The following is a 25,497-nucleotide window of genomic DNA, read 5'->3' on the forward strand; positions in this document are numbered from 1 at the left end:
ATCATGAATAAAAACTCAAAATTCTAAATTAAGTCAGAACAGTCCAAATTTATAGCAACATGGAGCAAATATGGAATTACTGATTTCATTACCATACTGATGTATTAAATTGGTGCAGGGCTATTAAACTGAAGGCACAACAAACTTTAATTTTATCATCATTTTCAAAATTATTTATTCTACAACTGTTTGAGACATTAAATCATTTGTTCATCCATTAGCTTTCCCTGATTCCAGATTCAATTCAAATAATTTTCCGTTTGCAGATTCAAAAATAGAAAAGTATAGCCAATACTAAATAGGGATAACCACATTGCCTTTTCAGTGGGAAACCATGTTCAACTTGAAAATACTAATCCTCGTATTTACTGTTTCTTTCACAACTTCAGCTGTTTTGATCGATCAAACATTGATTAACTAAAAAAAAACGGAACCACATCATTTGTTGAATATAATACACCAATCTTGGGCTTTCCTGAACTTCATGCAACTTCGCATGTACATTATATTCCACTTTCTCAAACCAGGTTTAAACACTCAAGAAGATCTGCAATCAAAAAATCCATGTTGCAGCAAAACTACAAGTCTCTTTTGAGGAAAAATTCCATCAGCATCTCCAGCCATTTTTAGATGCTATCGCAGAAATGCAGAAAAAGACCTTTTGGTCAAAGACAGAACTATAAAATTAATACATCATGTCAGAAGAAAATATATAGTAGACTAGACCATCTTGGAAATTTGGGCGGTCCTGAAATAAAACAGAGTATGCCTAAGATATGGTACTGCAGAAAAGGTTTGATTGTGAAAGTTGGAGCACATAACCATGCCACATGTGGTGGTAATGTTCCACCACTTTTGAAAGGCATTGGGTACTCATTATCCAATTCACCAGTTACTCCTGCCGAGTTTCATACTTATTTTGCATACATCTATGATCTTTTCTGTTACTTGCACTCCTATCATTCTATCTTTGCTTTCCTCGTATAGTAGGATTGACTGGTTACACCAAGTGATATGAACATGCTTTCCATTTCTCGTAAGACTGGTTTTGTTGGCAATGTTAAGCAAACACTTCCTTCCCTTCCAAGGGATTTTACTCCCACAGAAAGTGAAAGGTGAAAAAAAGGCCAAAAAGACACTCACTTACAATGTTGAAACTTGAAACACATCATACATAAGGTTAATGAATGTAACAAGAAATTTAAATAGGAGCTAACCTGGAAATAACTTTCAGATCAAATGAATACTGCTACTCAAAAAAAAAAAAAGATCTAATGGATTTCAGGGTCAAGAGGCTAGCCACGAATGGACAATATGACAGTTTAAGGTCCAGCCACTTTCTAGCTTTAAACTTGTTAGCAGTCAGTCACTTTCTAGAGGAGCAATGGTCACTTTCAGGAGAATCACTGATATACAACATTGTTTGTCACTTGGTTTGGCCTCTGTTCCAGATTCGCAATAAAGCTAAAAATATTAACCCCAATACAAGCTTCACTACAAAACTGAACACGATATTGTCCATCAGTAATAGGAAAAACCATAAAAGAAGACTTCCTTCAAGACAAACACATCAACTGATAATAAGTTATTGTACTACATTATAGAAGCATCAGAGGTTACCCCAGAAGGTACATGTCTCTTCTTGGATTGCTCACCCCCTCCAATTAAGCCTGATGCCCACTTCAGTATATTTGCATTCCAACCACTGATACCATCCTGCCAGAAATAAGACCATTATTTATGCACATAATCATTATAATACAAGGAACTGATCATTTGCATTATGCCCTAATGGATTAACTTACTTCCTTCCTTTTCTCCGCATGTTCATCAGTAGCTGCAGTTAATAATTGCTCATGTTCCTTACCCTTCCTCTTCATTACTTCCAGGTACACCAACTTTCCTCTTAGATCATATATCACAATCTGCTTACCACTTTGTCGATTTCCACTTTCACTTTCAGGCATCATGTAAAGATCTGCACTTCTACCTGGAGCAAGCTGGAGATTCCAAACCCCAGGAGAAACTTTCAGTTGCCAGTAACCCAAGTTAGCCATCACAAGGGTGTCAACCAAGTGTGGTGAAGCCTTTGTTCCAAGAATAAATTGAAGGCCTCGGGGAGGATCATGGTCCTTCTCAGAGCAATGGCCTACAAAATGAAATCCATTAGAGAAGTCCAAATGAAAAAATTTGTAAGGATTGGGACTAAATCTTCAGGAAAAAGGAAAAAAAAGGTTGATTCAAAAAAGTCCCTAACATGAAACAAAAAAGTACCAGTCAAAAGAAGTGCTTCAAGCTCAAAAACAGCTTGCAATGTCCGAACATCTCCAAGGTTTTCAAGCAATATGTTGTCCAAGTCATGGCTGTAAAACATAACCGATACATTGATCCAAAACTGTTCAACTGAGAAAAGCACATGGATTTATGGCCTAAAATATCATATGAAAGCAATAAAAAGAGTTTCAGATTATAAATGCAACATACACTGCAATGACTGGCTCAATGAGCCATGGATCAGGGACATCAAGATTCATAGTAAGAGTTTTGGACAATGGCATATTTGGGAAAAAAGCCCTTGGTCCAGTTATTGAGAAGTCAAGAGAACTGAAGTCGTCCTGCAAGCCCATAAGTTATAAGATAGATTAACATTAATTGCAGAAATACAGAGTCCTCATGGATGTGTGAATGTCTGCAACATTGATTCCAGAAATGCAGCATGTATCAGTGTCCACAGACTCAGAGACACACATGAGCAAGCGAATGAGAGAGATAGAGAGAGAGAGAGGTACCATAGACGGCACCACATATCTGTAGTAATTCTTCAGAGGAAGGTTGACCAGAGAACTCTGTTGAAAACCAATCAGAAAAGAACAAGGTAACGTTCTGAAGTTGGCCATAAGTCCAAAAAGAAGAAAAGTAGAAATAACAGGTAAACTATGCTCATAAGCTTAAATTTATCAAGGAGGTAGTCAAGAATAACTGACAAAATTGCACTAAAACCATTCCAGTTTATATCAGGTTACTGGCTTAAATCCCATCCATAATGTCAGCAGTGGTAACTAGGTTCATGTTGGGCCTAGATAGGAAACCCAAATTGTCAAATTGTGGGGCCATATTAGGAATGATATAACCAATAGTGGACACACAGCAACATATAGTGTGTCATGACTTATGACACATATCATGTTTGTAGGCAAAAATGATAAAAAAAAACATCCGTCAAACCAGATTCTTCAATGCACTCTCGTATTTGCTATGCCACATGGGTGTGGCTACAGTGTGGCATGGGTAACAAAGTGCAGAGATATGGGGGTACAGTGAGAGGGGTGTGTGTGTGTGTGCATGTATAAAATAGTCCAAAAAAAGTCAAAACTAAAGCAAAAATGAGAGGAAAATATAGAAGCTAGGCAGAGGGAAATAAAACAAAAGGGAAAAGTCAAATTAATGCAAAAAAATTGAAAATACAAATTTTTAAGTTTTAAAATACAGCTGCACCCAACCATACCCATGCACCAATGCTGTCATACCCACATACCAACACAAGCATTTGGGCCATTCACATGTACTCATATGACATAGTGTATTTGTGTATACTACAAAGTTAGCCCATCCTCCTAAGGGCTCTGCTCAGGTAGCCACTCCTACTGTGGACAGCTCTTCTTGCTCAGTACCAGAGACAACTATAGTTAGCATTGACAGATCTGAGTATGAGCAGTTCTGCTTCCACAACTTTGATCGATCGAGCTCTCTCTGTGGGTACATCCACACCTGCTTTAGGTATTTCTTGGATTATGGACTCAGGTGCATCGAGATATTTCTGCAGTAGACCTGGTTTTTTCACCTCTTTGCATAGATTCTCTCAGACAGGTCATGTCAAAATTGCAGATGGTAGAATGTCTCCTGTATTGGGTTATGGGGACGTGAAGTTTTCTCAGTCCATGACCATTCTACATGTCTTATATGCTCCTGAGTTTCCATCCCATGTGTTATCTGTTAAACAATTGATTGCTGATTTACATTGTCGAGTTATTTTTGACCCTAGTTCATGGTCATTTCAAGACTAACAAACTGGAAAGACGATTGGTGGCGGCTATAACATCCTATCGGATCCTATGGGGTTTGTTGCTACCTCTTCTACCATCCTCTCAATGGCATCTCAGGCTCGAGCATCCTTCAAGATCCAAGCTCTGTTACATCCTACCTTATCTTTCAGTCCCAAAGTCATTTTAATGTGAGGCCTGTCAACTTGGCAAGCATACTCGTAGTAGTTCTCCTTCGAGCCTTAGTCCATCGTGTCAACGGCTATGTTTTCCTTAGAGATCAGAATCACAGATTTTTTTTTCTTCATTTCTTGTTTCTGCAATTGTGATATTGTGCCGACAAGCACATCTTCTCTCTTGACAAGGAAATAATTTCCAAGTATCACCAATATTTGTCACAATCATTACATGAGAAACCATCAAAACTGACATAACTAGTGATGCGTATAAAACAAGAAAATGCATGATCGCACATGGCAAACAAATAATTATTAAATGACATGCAACATGTAAGATGAATGATTCTTACCACAGGATTAAGTACAATTCTCATGCTAGGATGCACAAGGTTCCGTAACACACGAAGCAGAGGCGCAAGCTTCTGGCCCGCAGAGCTCAAGGGATCAATAACAGCGTCAATATGGATGGTGGAATTTTCATTGTTTAGTATAACAGCACTGTCCATAAAAGACAAGGAAGATGACTGAAAGGTACTAACACGGTGAATTTGAGAGCTATTATAAATTGAACAACAATAAGCAAAATTTAGAGTAAAATAATTGCAAATAAAAAAGAAAGTATAAGAATTAAGAACACCAAAACCACGCCAACAGCAAATGAGTTTGTGCCACCAGTGTAAACAGCTAGATGGAACTATTTTAGTGGACAATAAATTCCTTCATTCTATTATCTCTTGAGCCAGCATATTAGGTTCAACAATAAGACAAAAAAATTTATTAAGACAAACTTCGCACTGCTATACAAGTGGTTTATCTTACTCTACATATGACGATACAGAGCATAAGTATGGCATAATGTGGATATGATTTGCAGGATATGACAATGTATTTCGTAGGAACGCTCCAGTAGTATACGTGTGTGTGCTGTATGTGTATATATACAGCCGATTGTTTATGCAATTTAGTTGGAACTCTTAGCTGGAATTTAGTCGGAACTCACAATTTGAGCTGTTTTAACTGAACTGAAGACAAATGTGTGTGCAGCACGACTGCTAAACTACATAATGACTATTTATTTGCCTTTGCTGACAGAAAAATCTCTTTTTATCCTACAAAGTTTAATGTGCTTTTCGCCATGATTTGTAGATCATAAAAAAAAAAACACACACACATTGATACAACCGATATTGCAGCAATTCAAATTCCCATCTCTACTAAACCAACCCTTGAGAGTTGAGAGAATTTGAAGGGTCATATTTTTTAGGAGGCCTCCACAGCTTTAATTCAACAGAGAGGAAGGAATAGAGAGGTGTAAATAAAAGAACATCAAGCCACTAATCAAGTGTCCCCTGATCCCATCAAATTATATTTCTTCCATTACACGCATGTAGGATACAATACAAGAAGTCATAAGTCAGGCATATGAATCTAGATTCTCGGCTGAACACAGATCCAAATACATCTTATCACCCTCCATCAAATTCCGCATGGTCTTGAACCATGTACAACCTGTTTTTTAAGAAAAAGATCGATGCTTCAGCAACTGGCTTTCCATTAAAATGCAATGAGGCTTTATCTATTTGCATTCAACCTTTTATCTGATTAAACATTATGCTTAGTATGACTGTCATTTACAGTATTAAAAATAAGGTTAATAGCAACCTGATTATCATACAACGAAAGAGATGAACAAATTCCATCTCCTAGATCAGCCAACAGGAACCTAACCAATGTAGCTTCAGCTTTCGGTGCTAAATTCTGCAACAGTCCTTTGTTTCTTGCTATTCAACCATACCAGATTTTTCTTTTAATGTATGCCAGATCTAGATACAAAATCTTCTTTCATCTGGACTTTCAACCTTAAGCTTAAGACATGTACTCAACCTTGTTCTTTATCAAGCCTTAGAGTAGGGTCTAGGTGTTAGAATGTATGTATTCCTATATATATATATATATATCTAATATGCATGTACATTACATATATTAGTGTGCTAATATATGTCTTACATATATAGATATGTGTATATTTTAGGGTACCTAGGTCATTCTTGTAATTTTCCATTTTCTTTTATGTATTTTTCTATTTCTTTTACACCTTTTCTTTTATTTAAGAGGGGAACTAGCTGTTGGGCCTCTTTCCAATGGCTAGAATTCTAGCCGTTGGAAATGGCCCAACAGCCATTTCCCCTCCTCCTCTCTTCTTCCCTTGTATTATAAATAAGGGACTGTTGTCCTCTTTTAGGTTATGGCTTGTTAAGCCACATCTTGTAGTATTTGCCTTGTTTGGCTGAAGATCAATATATATTTTCTTTATCCTCTTGTTAGAGGACTCTTGTGTATTGCCTTGTTGAGTTAGTGGGAGATTCAAGAGTGATATTCTTGAAGTATTTGCCTAATTTGGGCCTGATTTACACTAGGAGGATGAAAGGATTGAGACTACGACCCCAAGGAGGTAGACTGGCATGGCTTACATAGGAAACATGAACAGAAGTGCATATGTGCACGCATAAGACATTAGAATTTAGAACACATGTGCATGCTTGCACATACAAATGAATGCTTACTTGTGCCAACACGTAAATGTCCACTAGTCTACCATGCATGTTCAACAGCTATTGTAGCTATAAGAATCAGGTGGTTCGCAAGGGACTAGAGAATAGAACAAGATTCCTTTTTCTTATGATACCTGCAGGAAGCATAATAGTATTTTAGCAGCTTGACAGATGCCAATTGTGTATAGAAGATTAGAGCAGCCACCCCTCGAAAAATGAGAAACTTTTCCCAAAATGACCACATTTATTCTATGCCCAGCCATTGGAGTACAGCATCATAATTACTTTGCACAAGTTCATGTACCCATATGAGACAAGGATGTGACTCACAACTGTCATGAACTAACCCTAAAACCTAGCTGCTAGATTAATGCAGCAAGAAGCTTGCCATGCAAATAATGAACAAAAACAAAGCCTGGAGAAACAGCACACCTCACAACAAAGAGAAATTAAAGCTACTGCTTGGTTTCTTTTCTTAAGCATGAAAAATCTTTTACATTAACCAGAACATTTAGGACAATATATGATAATCAAGCTTTAATAGGAAACTAGTAGATGACGCATGACTTGAACATGAAAATCATGCTTTATAGAAAACTAGTAAATTAAGCATGTGTTAAACAGGATAGACATAGCTAACTTTCAATTACAGTTTATTTAAGACCTGACAAAACTAATACAAAGAGTTGCGCATAAAACAACAGGTGTGAACTTTCGGTTGTACCTGTATTTTGCATTTAAAACTTCAAACCGCAGTCTCTCAGAACTTCTTTTACGGGTGGCCATTGATGAAGATACAAACATAATAGCATCACTGAAAAATTTGCTGTACATGGCAGTAAATAATATCATTATTGACGTCACTGGCATCTGAATTGCAATAAGACTTCTTAAATCCAGGGGCTTAAAATGATTAAAAAGGTATAGAATGGAGAATACTAATAAAATTGCAAATTTACCTGCAATGTACATAATGCCATGAAAATTAATTCATTTAAAAAAAAATCCATCAACCACTTTTTTCATGGCTAACAGAATACAATCCCATCAAAGAAACCAGCAGTCATACTAAGCTGTTTCTCAACCAAAAGCTTAGCGCCTAAAATGGAGACTTGTTTTGTGATCACAAGATAATGAGTATTATAGTTGTGCTCCAATATCTTACTTTCTCTCATCTTAAGATTGCCCCTTTAGTCAATCCAGTACAACAGTGTAAGCATGAGCCACGAGCTATGTATATGGATGGAGTAAAAGAATACTAAGATATACTAAGATATCTGAAGACTAGAATTAGAGATAAAATCCTATGCCAGAAAATTTGGAAGGATAAAAGCATGCACGAAATAAATGTTTATAATAATGCAGATAAGTAGGAGAACATGATAAAAGGAGATTTTTTTCAGAATATTGCATTTTCCTTGAAAAAAGAATTAATACCATAGAGCAGTAAAAAACAAAAGGCCATGGGACAAGCCATCACAGAAGCCGAATATCGATTATTGATAGCCACATAGACTGAAGCAAAATGGACCAATTCGTTATATGAGTTGAAGAACAAATTTCAAAAGCCATTTTTATTGGTGACATAACCAAACAGCCATCCGGATATATTTTTAAACCTATTTATGGCAACCACATAAAATTATGGGATGGACCTGCATTCAACAGGCAAGAAGGTGAAAGACAAAAACATTGAATGGTGGGTTCTCAAGAAGATATTGTGAATTATGATAATATCACACTTCTCTCATGAAAAATTGTAATTGGAAATATCTTTAAAATATCATAATAAATTCCTTTTTTTAACTTTCCTGATATTATCACAATATTTTGAAAATATTGTTGGTATTTGTGACACGAGTCTTAACACTCAGACTCTCAGCATATAGCTAAGGCCTAAGGCTATTCAATGAGTCGGACTAACTCGGGCACCACTTGAATGAACTTGATAACTTGACGATCATGAAAAGGCATTTTGATATTGAAATAGATCAACAAAAACTGTTATGACCATTTTGGATATACAATCACATGTCTTGATGCAATCGTAATCCAAGAGCTATACAAGCTGTAGACACTATTTCAAAGATATTAATGTTATGTGAATCTCATCTATTGAATCTTCTAAAGACTTAACACAAGTGCTGTTTGTATTATTTCATATTGTACGATATGTTACAACATGTAATGCAATTTATTGGTTAGAACCCTTGCTACGACCTGAAACTAGTTTCGGGGGTGTAAATGTCTATGGAATTGCACTGTGCAATATGGTACAAATAGGTTGCATCATCTGATGTGTTCGTGGTAGAAAAAATTGGGGAATGTGCCTCTTCTTGTCAATTTTGGGTTTCAAAAACCCTTCAAACTCGTCCAACACAACATTAAGGGTTGTGTGTGAGGAAAGACCTGTGTGCTTGGTGAAAAAATCACATTGCAAGCTGAACTCATGCATGGAAGACAGCTATTGTGCTGTAAGTAGAGGACTTTTCCACCATCAAGGATTTAAACTTTGTGCCCATCACTTTTTTTTTTTTGGAGAGGGGGGGGGGGGGGGGGGGGGGGGCGGGCGGGGGATGGTGTAGGAGGGTGGGGGGGGGAGTAGATAAAGAAACCATTACACATTTTTTGATATATCTTTCACTTAGATTTGACGATGCTGGAAGATATGATGATTTTGCATTGCAATCTTGTTAGGTAGACGTGTTTTAAAAAAAATACATACTCTTTTTGAAATTGACGTCTGCATGGTGGATTCTTCACATATAAGTTGCATCTGATTACACTTGATCTGCCTGTTGAGCAGTTCAACTAACAAAGGACAAAGGTTGAAGTCAACTATCCTAATCCACCTTTATTTACTAGATTCTTCCTGACTTTGAAAATCAACATGGTACACTAGACAATCCAATAGTGGCTGGTTGTGAAGATGAAGATGTTATACCAGTATCAATAATTGCACCAGTAGCATTAAGCATGACAACCACATAAAAAAAGAAGGACTTTGTGAAGCAGAAGAACCTAGTGGAGTAGCGGAACCTAGTGCAAGCACCTTTTCATTAGGAAGTTGCATTTTAATTGCAAACACAAAATTTTACACTTAGACTCATACTAAGGGCTTTAAATGGATGTATCTTGTTTGTAACTTACTATTTATTCAACTTATTTATGCAATTTAGTTTTTCTTAACAGTTCTTCCAACATTTTTTGATATCCCAAAATTTTCATGATTTTTTTATACCATAAAAAAAAACCGACTCTATATTTTCAGTTATAGTACATATCAAGCTTACGGCCACCTAATAGAATAATAGATACAAGTTCCATTTCAGACATGCACTAAAGTTCACAATCATAGGACAAAACGTTTTTCTGCTACACCAAAATTTATCCCATCGAATGCTCAAAAGAAGGAAAGCTCCTCCCTTCAGTCCACTCAAGGTGCATACCATATCATTCTTCTGTGCCTTAATCCAGAAAAGAAATTCTCTGGTACATAACCATGAACACTAAGCAGGATACTATTAGTCGGAAGGTTCCAGAATATCTCAGAACAGAACAGTACGGCATTTTCAAAGTATTGCAGACATAAAGGCTATTTTATCAATATTTTCCTAAGTCAGCTGGAAACATGCCATACAGTAATTTCTCTTGCTTTTTTGGCATCCTCTTTTGAGTTCTGTGTGTGGGAACACTCTTAAGACTAGAATATAGCAGTATGTGATCCGGCGGTCCAGGTGTCTGAATATGATGGGTGTGAGGAAATCAGATATAGATGTAAACCTATATCTCCAAATCCAAATATCAGAAGTTTCACTTAATAAGAACAGCATATAGATACAAATCTATGCCTTCAATCAGCCAATACACAGAAATACTCAAGATGAAGAGAGAAGAATAAATGAATAATCAATTAAACGCAACAAATTGCCCTCAAGGAGCAACAATATACAAAAGGATTGCGTTACAACATATAAAGGAAGAGCTAGAAATCGAGCCATTGGATAGTCCACCGACTGGTTCAGCAGAAAAAAAAAATCAGAAAATAAAAATACAAAAAGAAGGGATACAGAAAAAGAAAAAAAATACACAAAAAAGAAGAAAATACAATTAAAAAGAATACAAAGTATGATCACAATTTTAACAATGGGCACACAGAACAGTTAAAGATCAAATTCTTTTTTTTTTTTTGGTAGCAAATTTTCCTTCTTTGACTTTGAACACAAATATCAGAAGTTTCACTTAATCAGAACAAGATGTAGATACAAATCTATGTCTTCAACAGCCAATACACAGAAATACTCAAGATGAAGCCAGAAGAATAATCAATTAAACGCAGCAAATTGCTCTCGAGGAGCAAGAATATACAAAAGGATTGAATTACAACGTATAAAGAAAGAGCTAGAAATGAAACCATTGGATAGTCCACCGAATGGTTCAGCTGAGACTTCAGCTGAAAAAAAATCAGAAAATAAAAATACAAAAAGAAGGGATACAGAAAAAAGAAAAAAAATACACAAAAAGGAAGAAAATACAATAAAAAAGAAATACAAAGTATGACCACAATTTTAACAATGGGCACACAAAACAGTTAGAGATCAAAGTATGTCTCAAAAAACGTGTACGGGTATTAAACGGCGAGGAAAAAGACGGGGTATAATATGGCAAAGTTTTATATCTCGAGAATAAAACAGGAAAAGTTTGGCAAATTTTTAAAAAAATTTAAACATTTAATACATCTTAAAAATTGTAAAAAATGAAAATTAATAAAAAAACGGAAAAAAACGGGAAAAAACGGCAAAAACGTATAATACGGGTATTACACGCGTTTTATACGTGTTTTTTGTTTTTTGACGTTTTTTTAAAAAAGACGCGTTTTATTCCCCTTTTATACGGTAGAGGTGTTTTTGGCGTATAATACGCATTTTTAAAAAAAAAACGGCGTTTTTTGTGACAATGCGTTTGAACACAAATTTCCATTAATTGAATTATGTTTTATATCTTTCACCTCATGAGACAATGATCAGGGCTATGCAATATATGGTTAGATTCAAATTTATCAAACCCTTAGTAAATTTGATATGACATTTGTTCAGGCACACTCAAGTTGCAAAATTTTGCATCACAATATCATGTTATTGGACCATAAGATGTTTACATAAATGCTACCATCTTTCCACATCCTCATGTTGCCAATGTGTAAGAACCAATGTTGTAAAAAGCGTATCGTAAGCCGTACCAGCTTTAAGATACGTTATATCGTGAAATATCGTAACGTATCGTAACCGCATCTTTTTTTTTAATAAATCAGAAAAAATAGGAAAAAATTTCGAAAAAATCATAAAAAAAATAGTAAAAATCAAGAATAATATGTACTTCATAAAAAACATGTTCTACAGAATGACAGACTTATTATTGCTATAAAGTTACAGTTCATCATTCGTAAACATCAAAATTCATAACAATATCAATCTAGAAAGCACAACAAGTCAACAATTACATAACGTATATCACAATTTCATAACCATAGATTCATACGTTATAAGATCCATAAGTCTATGAGATACCACATCAAAAAGCAAGTTTGAAATGTTATATATTATAACACAAGATGATGATGAAATTGTGAAAATGTTCAATGTCAATACATATAAAATGAAAGCACTCTCGACTCTCATTCATAATCTTCATCATATTCATTCTTATCCTCATCTCCATCTTCTTCTTCATGATTTAAAACAACCTATTTCCTTCCAACAAGAATCAGCCACCCACGCACAAATCTATGGTTTAATCGATGATTTCACGGTGAAAATCGCTGATTTCATAGTAGAAATCGATGATTTTCCTCCAAGACGGCACAATCACAAGGTTAGAAATGAAGAAGGGGCGAGTTTTTATGAAGAAAACTCGAAAAGGGGGGGGGGGGGGGGGGTTCGGGGCCCCCTTTTCTAAAATCAGCTCGTATTGTACGATACAGGGCGTATCGCACCGTATCATATGATACGGGGGCCTATATCATATGTATCGTATGATACAAGTACGATACACTCCTGTTTACGATACAGGGAGTGTATCGTATCATATTTCCTAAACGATACGATACGTATCGTACGATATGGCACCGTATCGTGCGATACGTACAACATTGGTAAGAACAGTTTATATATAGAGCATGCAGTGTCCATGGCAGAGATATAATACCAAATGCAACCCTAAGAAGCATCAAAACAAAAACCTTATAGTGTACCGCTGATAACTAGAGCTGAAATAGCAGTTAAGTTCCAAATAAAATGCATAACATGAAGAATCCAGTAGCAGAGTTTACTATAGAATGCACTAAGAAGCCAATCAATCCAAAAGGTAGAAGATTTGAAAATTGGAGACCTTGTCAAGGAATCAGGATCAAAATCTTGCCATTCTGCTTCTTCAATTATTGCTGCAATACTCTTTACCCTCTGTTCAGACTCCATCGATTCTAAAAGACTTAAATCATCACTTACCAAAGCGTCTCCATCATCACATAAAATTACCTAAAGAAAATATGCACAAGGTCAATAAAATACAAGAAATGAGATATGCAGTATTGCAAAAATCAATAAACATTCTAATGGCACAGAATGTCAGCCATGAATAGTTTAGCGTAACAAAGGAACTCACCCTTCCGTTGGTGATTACACCATTCGTGCCAAAAGAACTGCCCACTTGTCTATATAGGAAATTTGCCACCTGCAACAGATGCAGAATTTCAACTCAAAGAGTGCCCTTTACAGATATGCTCTATGATTAGAAAGTTTTTTTTTACAAGCGAGGGAGTTAATGACTAAACTTTGGTCAGCATATATACGTAAAACCACAGTCAAAAAAATATATCTTTCTTGAATTTATCAGCAAGGTTTTTCTTCGGTACTAATTGGAAAGTTTGTTTCCCCAAAAATCTTGGGAGTCCAAAAAATAATAAAACATAAAAAATAATAGAGAAAATTATGTATAAGCTTTTTACTAATTTTACTACAAAAAACAATGACAAAATAAAAATAATTATTAAAATGTTAATATAAACCCAAAAAGTCCAAATATAACAAAATGATTTTATGGAAAGCAATGTAAAAATATCACAACATTCAATATTTTATTTTGCAATATTTTCAAAACATCAGCATAATTTTTTCTTCAGTTCATTTGTTTTTGCCTTTGGTGTTTTTATCACAATATTTTGAAAATATGGCCAATAGTTGTGACTGTGCATAACGTAGCACCCAATAGAAAACCATTATGATGCTCAAGTGCCACATAACTAATAGAACAAAATTTGGCTTCAGATAAGACCCCATCAAAAATAAATGATGTCAGACTAACCAACGGTTATGGAACAGTTACAGCGGATAAAATTTAGCTGCAGAAATAGCAATATAACACATTACACATGTGAATATTATTTGCATGTACATTGACTGACTGAACCTTAAGCTCTTGGATTGCAGGATGGCAAGTGGAAATAAGAACCCTAGCTCACTTATGCTGCAGTCCAAGCATATACAATGTAGCCTCCTTTTCTTATGTGCAGCTGGGGATGGAGTGGTTTCTCAAGAATGCAATTTCATGTTTCAGTCCATGACTGGAGGCCAAGGTTTCAATTGGGTTGCTTTCTTATCCTGGAAATAAGGGATCTTATCCCATCAATTGATATTATGTGCAGAGAGGCTGATCCAACTCTTAGGCTGTCACATTCACATACTGCAGTCTTCAAGGTTTATCTTGGCCTTGATCTGGAAAAATGCCATATATGAGCTTAGGGATGATTCCAGATTGGCAGCCATCAATCCACCCCTATGCAAACTTGCAATAGGAAAAACTGTATTCCACACGTAGCCTGGGTTCTAGCAAACTTGGTGATTGTGATGCAGAAAAACTAACAGTACTAAGCATTAAGCCACGTGTCTCAAGCCATTTGCATGTGCATATACAGGTTCAATAAAAACTCTGGTGTGTCCAAAATGCAGATACCCTAGTTCAGACATCTTTTCAGTACAGGGAAGCTGAAGCAGTTGCACTAACTGATTTCTTCAACGCTTGTTATACTTTTGAATATGTATGGCAATATAACCACATCTTCTCAGATCCTTGAAACCTGACGTCCTTTGTGTCAGGCCTGTTGTCCTTTAAAACTTTATTTTATTTCATAAAATTCTGAAATTTTGAATTGTATTAAAATTGTACATACATAGATACATACATATACCCTTGCTGCACCCACACCCATGCTACTTATGCTTCCTCATAAGCTCACATTGCTAGTGGGATATTTAATGCTCCCGAAAGTGACTGAAAGACAAGCAATATCATGCTTCTCTCACACTTCCATTGTGATTCCCACACTTCTCATGCTCAAATCATCCACTGCCTCACGTTCAAACCCCTTACCGCATCCCTTGTGATCCTCTCACAATTCTCTTACTTAAATTTTTCACCCTTATTGCACCAACAATCCTTTTTCTGGAAATGAAGGGTCCCCCCCCTCTGGAAAGTTGGAAACACAACAGAATCGGCTTTCTAATGTTCTTTGAGATTCTCTTGCACTTCCCAACTCAAAATTTAAGGTTTTTTTTCATGTTTTTCAAATGTTTCTTGTGTGCTTTGCTTTATGTTCCCTGTCCGCTTATCTTGCATCTTCTCTAAACAGGTAACCATGTCTCAAGTCTTAAAATTTGATATGTTCTTAAAAAATCATTATAAACCTTATCATTGAGTATAAAAAAATTATTAACAGTATTTCCAAACAATTTTATTCCTCGAACTTGATGAACGTAGTTGGCAAATATGACAAAATACAATATATAACTCTAGTTATTATTGTGTGCACTAAGAACTCAAGATAAATGCAGTTTTTTAGCTGATAAATATATTACACAGTTCATTACTATTCATGCTTTAATTTCTGAAGAATAAAAATGCTTACAATTTTTTATTAGTGGAAGAGAACATAGCCATATACTCCCTTTCAATTTTTGTTCAATTCTCTACTCCCAATTCAGTTACCAGTTTGTTTCCGTAGTTTCTGTTTACTAAGTCCTTTGAGTTCTCTTGCATCTTGCTTCCACCATATCACTTCTCACTTGTGTTTCCTAGTTTCGCAACTTTGCTCATCACAGCTGACCAATTTCACCAACCGAGTAAGCTGAGTTGAGAATTATGGGGAATGGTAAACATTGGATAGAGCAATAGTATGGAATGAGACTTCCTGACCTGACAAATAGTATGGTGAGTCCCCTCTCCAATGATTATCTTCCCCCTACCAAAATAAGAAACAGGTCGAAGAATCTTACCTCCATCACCGGTCACATGCGCAGCAATCCTGAACAACACACCACTTTCCATAATCATTCAGTTCCACTTTCAGGTTCAGCTCAACCAAGGGAGAAATGAGAAGCTCTTAGTATCTGATGTATCCTTCTTGTTGTTGTTTCCTTTATCTCATTAACCTGCAGGCCTTTTCCCTTATTTTGTAAATTGAACCAGCAATTTGTCTTCACGTCCTCTCTTGTTGCAAATGAAACACGTGGGAGCATGTCTTTGTCCAGCAGTGAATGGATGGTGTACTAGGAGTGGGCAAAAGTCCTTGTCCACAACCCTGTCCTCTCCTACCTGCATTTAGGGGTGGGGGTTGGGCCGTCCCTGCCCAATTCGAAGTTGGGCCTGGGTTGGCCTGGGTCCCATTTTTGCAGCCCGGGCCTAGGCCTAGCGTCCACTCTTACCTGCGTTGTTGTAGCCCTGTCCTCTCCCATAGGACATAGTAGTAGCTAACACTTTATGTGCTGTTGAATTAGAAGGGTTTATGTTTCTAGGTGGTTCTTTGCAATATTTAATAGTTAGGAGGTCTCTTTAAACATTCCTCTATTTTTGGTTGATGTAATTTGTAAATACTTTTTCTACCCTAATCTCTTTATTATGGAGATTAGGGTTAGTGAATAGATTAACGTTTCTCTCTCTAAAGCTACCGCTGTAACATGGTATCAGAGCAGGCGATCTCCACCCTTCTTCCCCAGCGGCTGTCGTGATTTTCCGACGACCCCTTCTCCTCTTTCTCTCCCATCTCTTTCCACGTCTTCTCTTCCTCTAGCCTTCCTTTCTCTCTTCTCTCTGATGATCGAAAGATAATGAAGCAGCGTGGGAGGGGAACCTAATCACATGTGAGAGGTATGTGTGATTAGGTCCCCAACGTGGATGTAGTGGAGCGTAAGCAACTGCGAGGGAGTTGTAATGGAAAGTTATAAGTCACATCTAGCTTCATGGATGAATAACAGCACATGGACTCCATTATTATTCAGATCTAGGCTCGTGGAGAAGTAGCTGCATGTGGATTCTTGTTCAGATCTGTGCTCGTGGAAGAACTGCATGTGGACCATATTCTTATCATATTTTTTGCTTACTGTGAAAAGTGGCTGCAAGTGGAATAGCTGCACGTTGGGTATATTTTTTTTCCAGATTGAATGAATGTTTTATAATCTGGTGGACTGTTTTGAACAGCAAGTTCATATATTTTTGTTCACTTATTGATTGTTGTGATTGGTGGACTGATTTACTGAACAGCAAGTTAATATATTTTAGTTCACTTATTGATTATTGTGATTGGTGGACTAAACTTTTTTAAGGACTGCTTTTAGTACGAATATATATCTGCTGCCTAAGTTTTCTCAAGATTGATTGTTGCGCGTTATACTCTTGATTTGATCATACTGCAACCAGATTAAGATCACATTGTCAAGTCATGTACTATGGCCACTGAAGACAAGACAGAGATGGAGTATGAGCATAAGAACACAGGCAATCTCTTTTCTTATGGCTCTACTATAAAGTTAGATGGATCTATTTGTGGGAAAATAGAGCATTTAGAAGACAGATGTTGGGATAAACATGGTCATCCTTCCGCTATACCCCTAGGAAGAGGTGTTGCATCGAAGCAAGGCAAAAATTCATTACAGTCTCCTATTGGATCTGTTCAGGCAGCTTCATCAGTAGTAGAGGGGTCTTTATCTTCTTCCAATCCTGAGACTGTGACTGTGAATATCAACTAGTCAGAGTATGAGGAGCTCTTAGCACACAGATCTACTCAACCATCAGCCTCTAGAGCTATGATAGACAATGTTATATCTGTTGATACTACTCCACATGATACAGGTACTACTTGGATTAATGATTCAGGAGCATCGATACACTTTTGTAGTAGACCTTCTATGTTTACCGTGCTACGCACATTACCTCAGACACGTCATGTGAGACTTGCAGATGGTAGATGGTCTCCTATTATGGGTTATGGAGATATTAAGATTTCTCAGTCTATGACAATTCCTAATGTGTTATAGGCTCTTAAGTTTCCCACTAATCTCTTATCAGTTAGACAATTGATTAATGATTTACATTGTCGTGTTACATTTGACTCTGATGTATGTTCATTTCAGGACTTGCAAACTGGGAAGACGATTGGTGGATGCTATGAGAAAGGGGACATCTACTTCCTGTTTGATTCTATGGGTATTGCAGCCGTCTCGACTTCTTCATTGTCCTCCTCCTTCGAGTGGCATCCAAGACTTGGTCATCCATCTGTCTCCAAACCCCGTCACCTACTTCCCCATCTATCCATACCAGAGTCGTTCCAGTGTGAAGCTTGTCAACTTGGCAAGCACACCCATAGCAGTTATTCATCGAGTCTTAGTCTGTCTAGTTGTGGATTATTTGATCTTCTTCATGTTGATGTGTGGGGTCTTAGCAGAGTTGCTAGTAGGTCTAGATTTCATTATTTCCTTGTCATTGTTGATGGTTATTCTCGAGTCGCTTGGGTTTTCCTTTTGAAAAAAAGGTCTGAAGTCATATGTACCTCAAGAACCTTATTATTGAAATAAAGATCCAGTTTGGTATACTTGTTAAAAGCATTCGCACTGATAACGCTCTTGAGTTCAAGGTATCTACCTTAATGAAATTTTACTCTGATAATGACATTTCTCCTCAGTTTACTTGTCCCCATACCTCCCAGCAAAATGGAGTAGCTGGGCGAAAACATCGCCAACTTTTGAATGTGGCACACTCCCTAATGCTTCGTACTAATCTACCTACATATTTTTGGGGAGATGTCATCCTCACTCCTTGTTACTTGACCAACCGTTTACCCTCATCCTCCATTGACAACAAGGTTTCCATTAAACTTATGCACCCACAACGACCCTTGTTTCCAGTAGCTCCCAAAGTATTTAGTTGCACATGCTTCGTTCACATACTTGGACCCACACGTGATAAATTGGGTGTCCAAGCCATTAAGTGTATCTTTATTGACTACTCCAGGAATCATAAAGGTTACAAATGCTTTGACTCATTGACTCAAAAAGAGTATATCAGTACGGATGTCACATTCTTTGAGTCTCAGCCTTATTATAGTTCCTCACCTACGTCTACTGAGATGTCACCGTCATTTGACCCACTACATATTCCTCCTATTCCTTTGGAGTCATTCCCTTACAAGTCTCCTTTTGGGGATTCTCCTGTTGTAGTGTCCAAGTTTCGTGATTCTCCGCTGGTCTACACACATCGACAGGACCCTTCTCATGATCCTTCCTCAACTGCTTCTCAGGAGATAAGTATATATGAAGTGAATATACCTAGTCCATCTGATCCCTGTTAGGACTTCCTTATTGTTGTTCGCAAAGGTAAGCAACAATGTACTCTACATCATATATCTCATTTTGTTTCTACTGACGGAGTTGGTAAAAGTATGCAACAGTTTATTCAAGCTCTAGCTGCCCATGCAGTTCCTACTTGTCACCAACAGGCCTTATTAGATACCCAATGGAAACAGGCTATGCAAGATAAGATGGATGAATTAGTTCAGCGAAGCACTTGAGAACTTGTTGATCCTCCTCCTGATTGTGACATTGTTGGCTCCAAGTGAGTATTCACAATGAAATATAATTCTGATGGTTCTATGGAAATATACAAAACTCGATTGGTTGCTAAGGGCTACACGCAGACTTACGGGATTGATTTCTTTGAGACTTTCTCTCCTGTTGCTCGGTTGGGAACCATTCATCTTATCATCTTTGTGGTTGTACACCATGACTGGCACATGTATCAGCTTGATGTCAAAAATGCATTTTTGTATGGTGATCTCGATGAGACTGTCTATATGCAACAATCACCAGGGTTTGAACGATAGGGGGAGTATAGAAAAGTGTGCAAACTGAAGGAAGCTATTTATGGACTCAAGCAGAGTCCTCGTGCGTGGTTTCACAAGTTCTCTGAGGTAGTCTCAAAATGTGGCTTTGCGAGATCCCCTCTTGATCATTCTCTGTTTATCAAGAAGAATTCCAGGGGTATGACCGTGCTAGTGGTTTATGTTGATGATATTATCCTGAGAGGTGACTCTGATCAAGAAATTTCTGATACACAGTTGTTTCTTCAAAAACACTTTGTGACTAAAGATCTTGGTCAACACGATATTTCATGGGAATAGAAGTTGCTCGCAACAGGGAATGTGTAGTTCTTTCTCAACGGAAGTATGTTCTTGATTTATTGCAGGACACTAGGATGCTAGGAGCTAAACCGGACAATCTACCTATGAATCCAAGCATACATCTTCATGATGACCAATCAAAATTAGTGGATTCTCGATCATACAGATCTCTTATTGGAAAGCTCCTCTATGTTACTGTGATCAAACCAGACATTAGCTTTGCAATTGAGAAACTAAGTCAATTTATGGAAAGACTCAGGAAAGTTCATTGAGATGTTGTTTTAATGGTGGTCAAATATCTGAATCGTCTCTTGGCAAAAGACTTTTGTTCACTAAAGGCAAGACCCTGGAAGTGGAACTCTATAGTGATGCTGACTATGCTGGCTCAGTCGAAGACAGAAAATCTACCACAGGATTTTGTGTATTTGTGGGAGGCAACCTCATATCTTGGAGAAGCAAAAAGCAAGGTGTGGTGTCAAGATCTAGTGCAGAATCCGAATACAGAGCTATGGCTCAAACTGCTGCTGAAATGACTTGGGCTAAATCCATGTTGTCTAGCCTAAGTGTGTGGATTCCACTTCCCATGAAGATGTATTGTGACAATCAAGCAGTCACATACATCAATGTTATCTAGTCACATACATCAATGTTATCTGTATCGTACGGTACGGACGTGTATCGTACGATACGTATCGTCTGTATCAACATAAACGATACGATACGAGTTACACGCACGATACGCGTGCGTATCGCACGCGTATCGCCCGTATCGCACGATACGGGCACCGTATCGTACGATACGGGCGATACACCCCCATATCGTACGATACCGGGTTAAAATGAAAAAGGGGCATGACAGCCCCTTTTTTGCGTCTTCTTTTTAAAACCTACGCTCCTCTCTCTCTCTTCTATTGTTTCTAAACACTGCAAGAGACGTGGGAGGGAGACATTTTCTCCATTTGCATGAAGATTTGCCGGTGAAGTCGCTTTATTTCTTGTTGTGGGGAGTCTCGGGACGGTGGGAAGCTTGGAAAAAGAGGGTTTTTTGGTTTCTAACACCAAGAAGGTAAGAAATAACTCATTTTTGTCGTTGAATCATTCATTTCTCTTATTTCTTGCATTTATTTGTATGTTTTTACTTGTTTTGTGAAGATATAATGTCGGATCCTGCATGGCAGTGGTGTACAAGGGTGAATCCTAAAGATAGGTTAAGAGTTAAGTGCAATTATTGTAAGCAAATCATATCAGGAGGGATCTCTCGCTTTAAAAACCATATAGCTGGTACACACAGCGATGTGGCTGCTTGCAATGGCTCCCAAGAGAACCCATTGCCAGCGTATGTAAAGCACCAGTGTATGGAGCTTCTTAATGCAGTGAAAGCAAATAGGATTGAAAAAGAAATGCAAGATGCAGAGGAAGGATATGGGGACCCACATGCACAGGAAGAAAGTGAAGGTGAAGACGTTGAGCTTGAAGAAGAACATGTTGGTGTCAGTTTGGGAACAGCTAAAGGGAAAAACATTATGCATACAGGTGGTTCTTCAACTGCAACCAAAAAAAGAAGAGGTGCAAGTGCAAGTGCAAGTACAGGTTTACGAGGACGTGGCAGGAGTGGGGGTCGTACTGGTGTTGGTAGAGTACCTACTATGAAGTCAAGTAATATGTCTGGTTCGATCAAGAATTTTTTTCCCAATTATACTGCTGTTGGTGCTCAGCCTGAGATTCGTACAGCCATGTGTTCAAAAGATATTGTTGAAGCAGCAGATGAAACCATAGGAAGGTGGTTCTATCATCTATGACGCATCCATTCCTTTCAATGCAGCAAACTCTTTTCATTTTCAGGCTATAGCAGATGCGATTGCTACTGTAGGTCGAGGGTATAAAATGCCCTTTTTCATAAATTGCGAGGTAAAATTCTCAACATTTTACGTTCGTTATAATATGAAGTTGAGACAAAGGTAAACATTTGTTATGCAAAATAGCAAATTCTAATGTATATTTTAATTTCTAACATTTTGTTAATTTGTTGTCTTGTTAGGCAATTAGAAACAACATCTACGATGAAGCATCATACTCAATATGATCCTATCAACATTGACCATTTTGATATATTAGATTCTTGGGTTGAAGAAGAACAATCTGTAATACTTGATGACCTTGAGGACGATCTTGATTTTTTTAACCTTGAAGGAGTAGCAGAGATTATTGAAGGAGAGGCTGGAGAGCAATGGAATGTTGGTGACATTCCATTTCCAACAGAGGGGATAGAAGAAATTAATGAAGAAAACGAAGATGATCATGAAGATGATGATGGAAATGACGATTAACGAGGATTGTTGTTGTCAAAACTTGAATTGAATGAATCATGATTGGTAACTATATGTTTTCACTTTTGAACTTATGAATTGTGATGTAATCGAATTCTGTTCAGCTGCTTATTATGTTATTTTGAATGTCTGATTTCTTATTTTGGAATGTGTTGTTCATAGTTCATAGTTCATAGTTCATAGTTCATACTTCATAGTTCATACTTCATACTTCATAATCATATACATGAATGATGAATGTTCCTTTAAATACATTTTTCTTGATTTTTTCTGATTTTTACTTGTTTTTTCGGATTTGTTTTGGAATTTTTATGATTTTTTGTAATTTGTTATGATTTTTTAATATTTTTTAAAAATTTAAAATTAATTTTACGATATGTTACAATACGTTTACGATACGTTACGACACGGCGTATAGGTCGACCCGACCGATACGCGATACGCTACGCCAGTGATAACATTGACATACATTGCAACTATCCAATTTTTCATGAAAGAACTAAGCATATTGAAGTGGACTGTCATTACATTCGGGATCTCGTTCAAGGAAGAACCATAACCACTATTCATGTATCATCAGAAGATCAAGTTGCAAATGTCTTCACTAAAGTTCTTCCTATTGGTGATTTCTCTAGATGTTGTGACAAGCTGAGCATGATTAATATGTATGCTCCAGCTTGAGGGGAAGTGTTGAATTAAAAGAGTTTATGTTTCTAGGTGGTTCTTTGCAATATTTAATAGTTAGGAGGTCTCTTTAAACATTCTTCTATTTTTGGTTGATGTAATTTGTAAATCTCTTTTCTACCCTAATCTCTTTATTATGGAGATTAGGGTTAGTGAATGGGTTAACGTTTCTCTCTCTAAGGCTATGGCTGTAACATGTGCCATTATGAGTAACAGTCCCATCCTTCGAGAAGCATTTGAGAATGGCTTATACTGAACCAGTTTGGCACATAATGCCTCATATGAAGGTAATTATGGGAGGCTCATCAAGCTAAGTCACACAGGTACACCAAAAGTGGTGATCCACCCAAGTCGACGGAGGTGCGGATGTGCGAGACTTGGTCAAACTGAGTCAGGTGTTGTTGACTGCACCCTCTCTTTGTTCTCTTTTTCCCTATTCTCTCTCTCCTCTCCTCTCCTCTCCTCTCCTCTCCACTTCTTCCCTCTTATTTCTCTGTCTTTCCCTTTTCCCTCTTTCTTTCTCTCTCTCTCTCTTTTGAGAGAGTGAGTCCTTTTTCAAAGGGTCAAAAACTTGAAGTCCTTTTCAATGGACATCAAGTCTTATTTGTTTACATTTTAAATTTTTTAATGAAGGTTACAAGCCTGGACATCATGTTTGAAGGACAACCAAGACTATTGACTATCCTCCTTTCAGGAGGACAACTAGGCCTCTCATCCTTTTAATTATTTTATTTAATAAAAAAATTTGAATTCTATATGAGATTAAGGTAGCCTTGATAAAAAATTTTTAGAACTTGTTGCATCCCACATCCCGCTCATTTTGCACCCATGTGACAGTCATAAAGGTAGGTAACCAGCATACTAAACTATGGACCAGACCAAGCCCGTTCAAAAACTATTGCACCTTATCTAGATCGCTGACCGGAGACCTTCAAGAGCCAATTGATCTGCGATGGATTTCACTTTTCTCAAATACTTTCTTACTAACATTGATCCTCTGTGAGCCATCTGAAATGCGCTTCTCAAGAAAATAATATTTGTTGTCAAACCTGTGAATAAGTCTTTGCAAGCATATCCCAAATCTCCTTCCCTATACACGACTCGGAAACCTTCACTAATACCTCCTGAGAGAGGGTGGAAGTGATATAGGCAACAACAAGCTGATCTCTTTTCTCCCAATTGTCATACTATACTCAGAGTTTCTATGAGGCATTGTGGAAGTCTTCCTCTTTCGATCCTTGTCCTTATGTGGAACAAACTCTGGTGGGGCTGGCTTGCTGAAAACCAGGTGACCAAGAAAACCCTGGCAAGAAAAAAGAGTACTATTTGTTTCTTCCAAGTCAAGTAGTTGACATTATTAAGTTTCTCAAACACCAAATGGGTCAATAAGCTACAAGGATGGGCAAACAGTGAATTAGAGAAATCCATGACTAGGAAATACAACAATCAACCAAAGAACGACAAAGAGAAGTAAAACAGAAGGAGCTCAATCAGCAGAAAAAACAATCTATCAGCAAAACTCTGCATAATAAAGAACTTGTTTCTTATTCTTTTTCTTTTTCTTTTTTTTTGTTTGGGGAGTGGCAAATACTGCCCTGGAACAGATGCACCTTCTGCTGCTTTCAGCAAAATACAACTTCAGATCAGACCAGTCACTATCAACAAATCAATGTTATCTAAGGCTACTGATTGGGAAACAAAAGAATACACGATGTAATGACAAGGAGATAGCAGAATAGTGAGACAGACTAGAAGGCAGCAAAGAAGACTCGGCGCAATAGTTTAGGAATTCAGAAAGACATCAAGAACAGAAAATAAGAGATTATTTTAGATGCAAAGAAATAGGAAAGAAAGGAAACAGAATTAGAAACGATAAGAGAAGAAGGCTGAGAGAGGTCAACGGCAAGAATATGAAGGCAGAAACAGAAGCAGAGACAGATTGATGTATTTGTAGGCCAGCAGCAAACAGAGTAAGCAACAAGAATTATGGTTCACGACAGAAATAAGTCCACACAGAAAATAGTTCATGGCAGACACAGATTCAACAGTAAACAGAGGTTCAAAAATAAGATTTAAGATGGAAAGAGAGAGGAAGAAGAAAACTGAACCAGCCAACATCCCTGACTTGCAAAATGACAGTAACCTGGGTCACTCTTTCAGAAATGCATGTCCCGAAATCTGACGCTGCTCTCATACCATGTTAGACCTGATGAA

General features: G+C 37.3%; 1 protein-coding gene across 1 annotated transcript in view; it reads right to left on the reverse strand.

Annotated features, from left to right (window-relative positions):
- LOC116266952 (UDP-glucose:glycoprotein glucosyltransferase) overlaps positions 1-25,497 on the reverse strand; it is a 59,353-nt gene that overhangs the window by 15,926 nt on the left and 17,930 nt on the right. The window contains exons 21-29 of the mRNA XM_031648482.2: positions 13,432-13,500; positions 13,159-13,304; positions 7,496-7,597; positions 4,570-4,717; positions 2,790-2,846; positions 2,485-2,615; positions 2,275-2,363; positions 1,806-2,149; positions 1,621-1,716 (exon numbers count right to left, since the gene is read on the reverse strand). Of these exons, the coding sequence (XP_031504342.1) occupies positions 1,621-1,716; positions 1,806-2,149; positions 2,275-2,363; positions 2,485-2,615; positions 2,790-2,846; positions 4,570-4,717; positions 7,496-7,597; positions 13,159-13,304; positions 13,432-13,500 (1,182 nt within the window). The remainder of the gene's footprint in view (positions 1-1,620; positions 1,717-1,805; positions 2,150-2,274; positions 2,364-2,484; positions 2,616-2,789; positions 2,847-4,569; positions 4,718-7,495; positions 7,598-13,158; positions 13,305-13,431; positions 13,501-25,497) is intronic.

Source organism: Nymphaea colorata, chromosome 13, assembly GCF_008831285.2.
Source record: "Nymphaea colorata isolate Beijing-Zhang1983 chromosome 13, ASM883128v2, whole genome shotgun sequence".
Classification (NCBI taxonomy): Eukaryota; Viridiplantae; Streptophyta; class Magnoliopsida; order Nymphaeales; family Nymphaeaceae; genus Nymphaea; species Nymphaea colorata.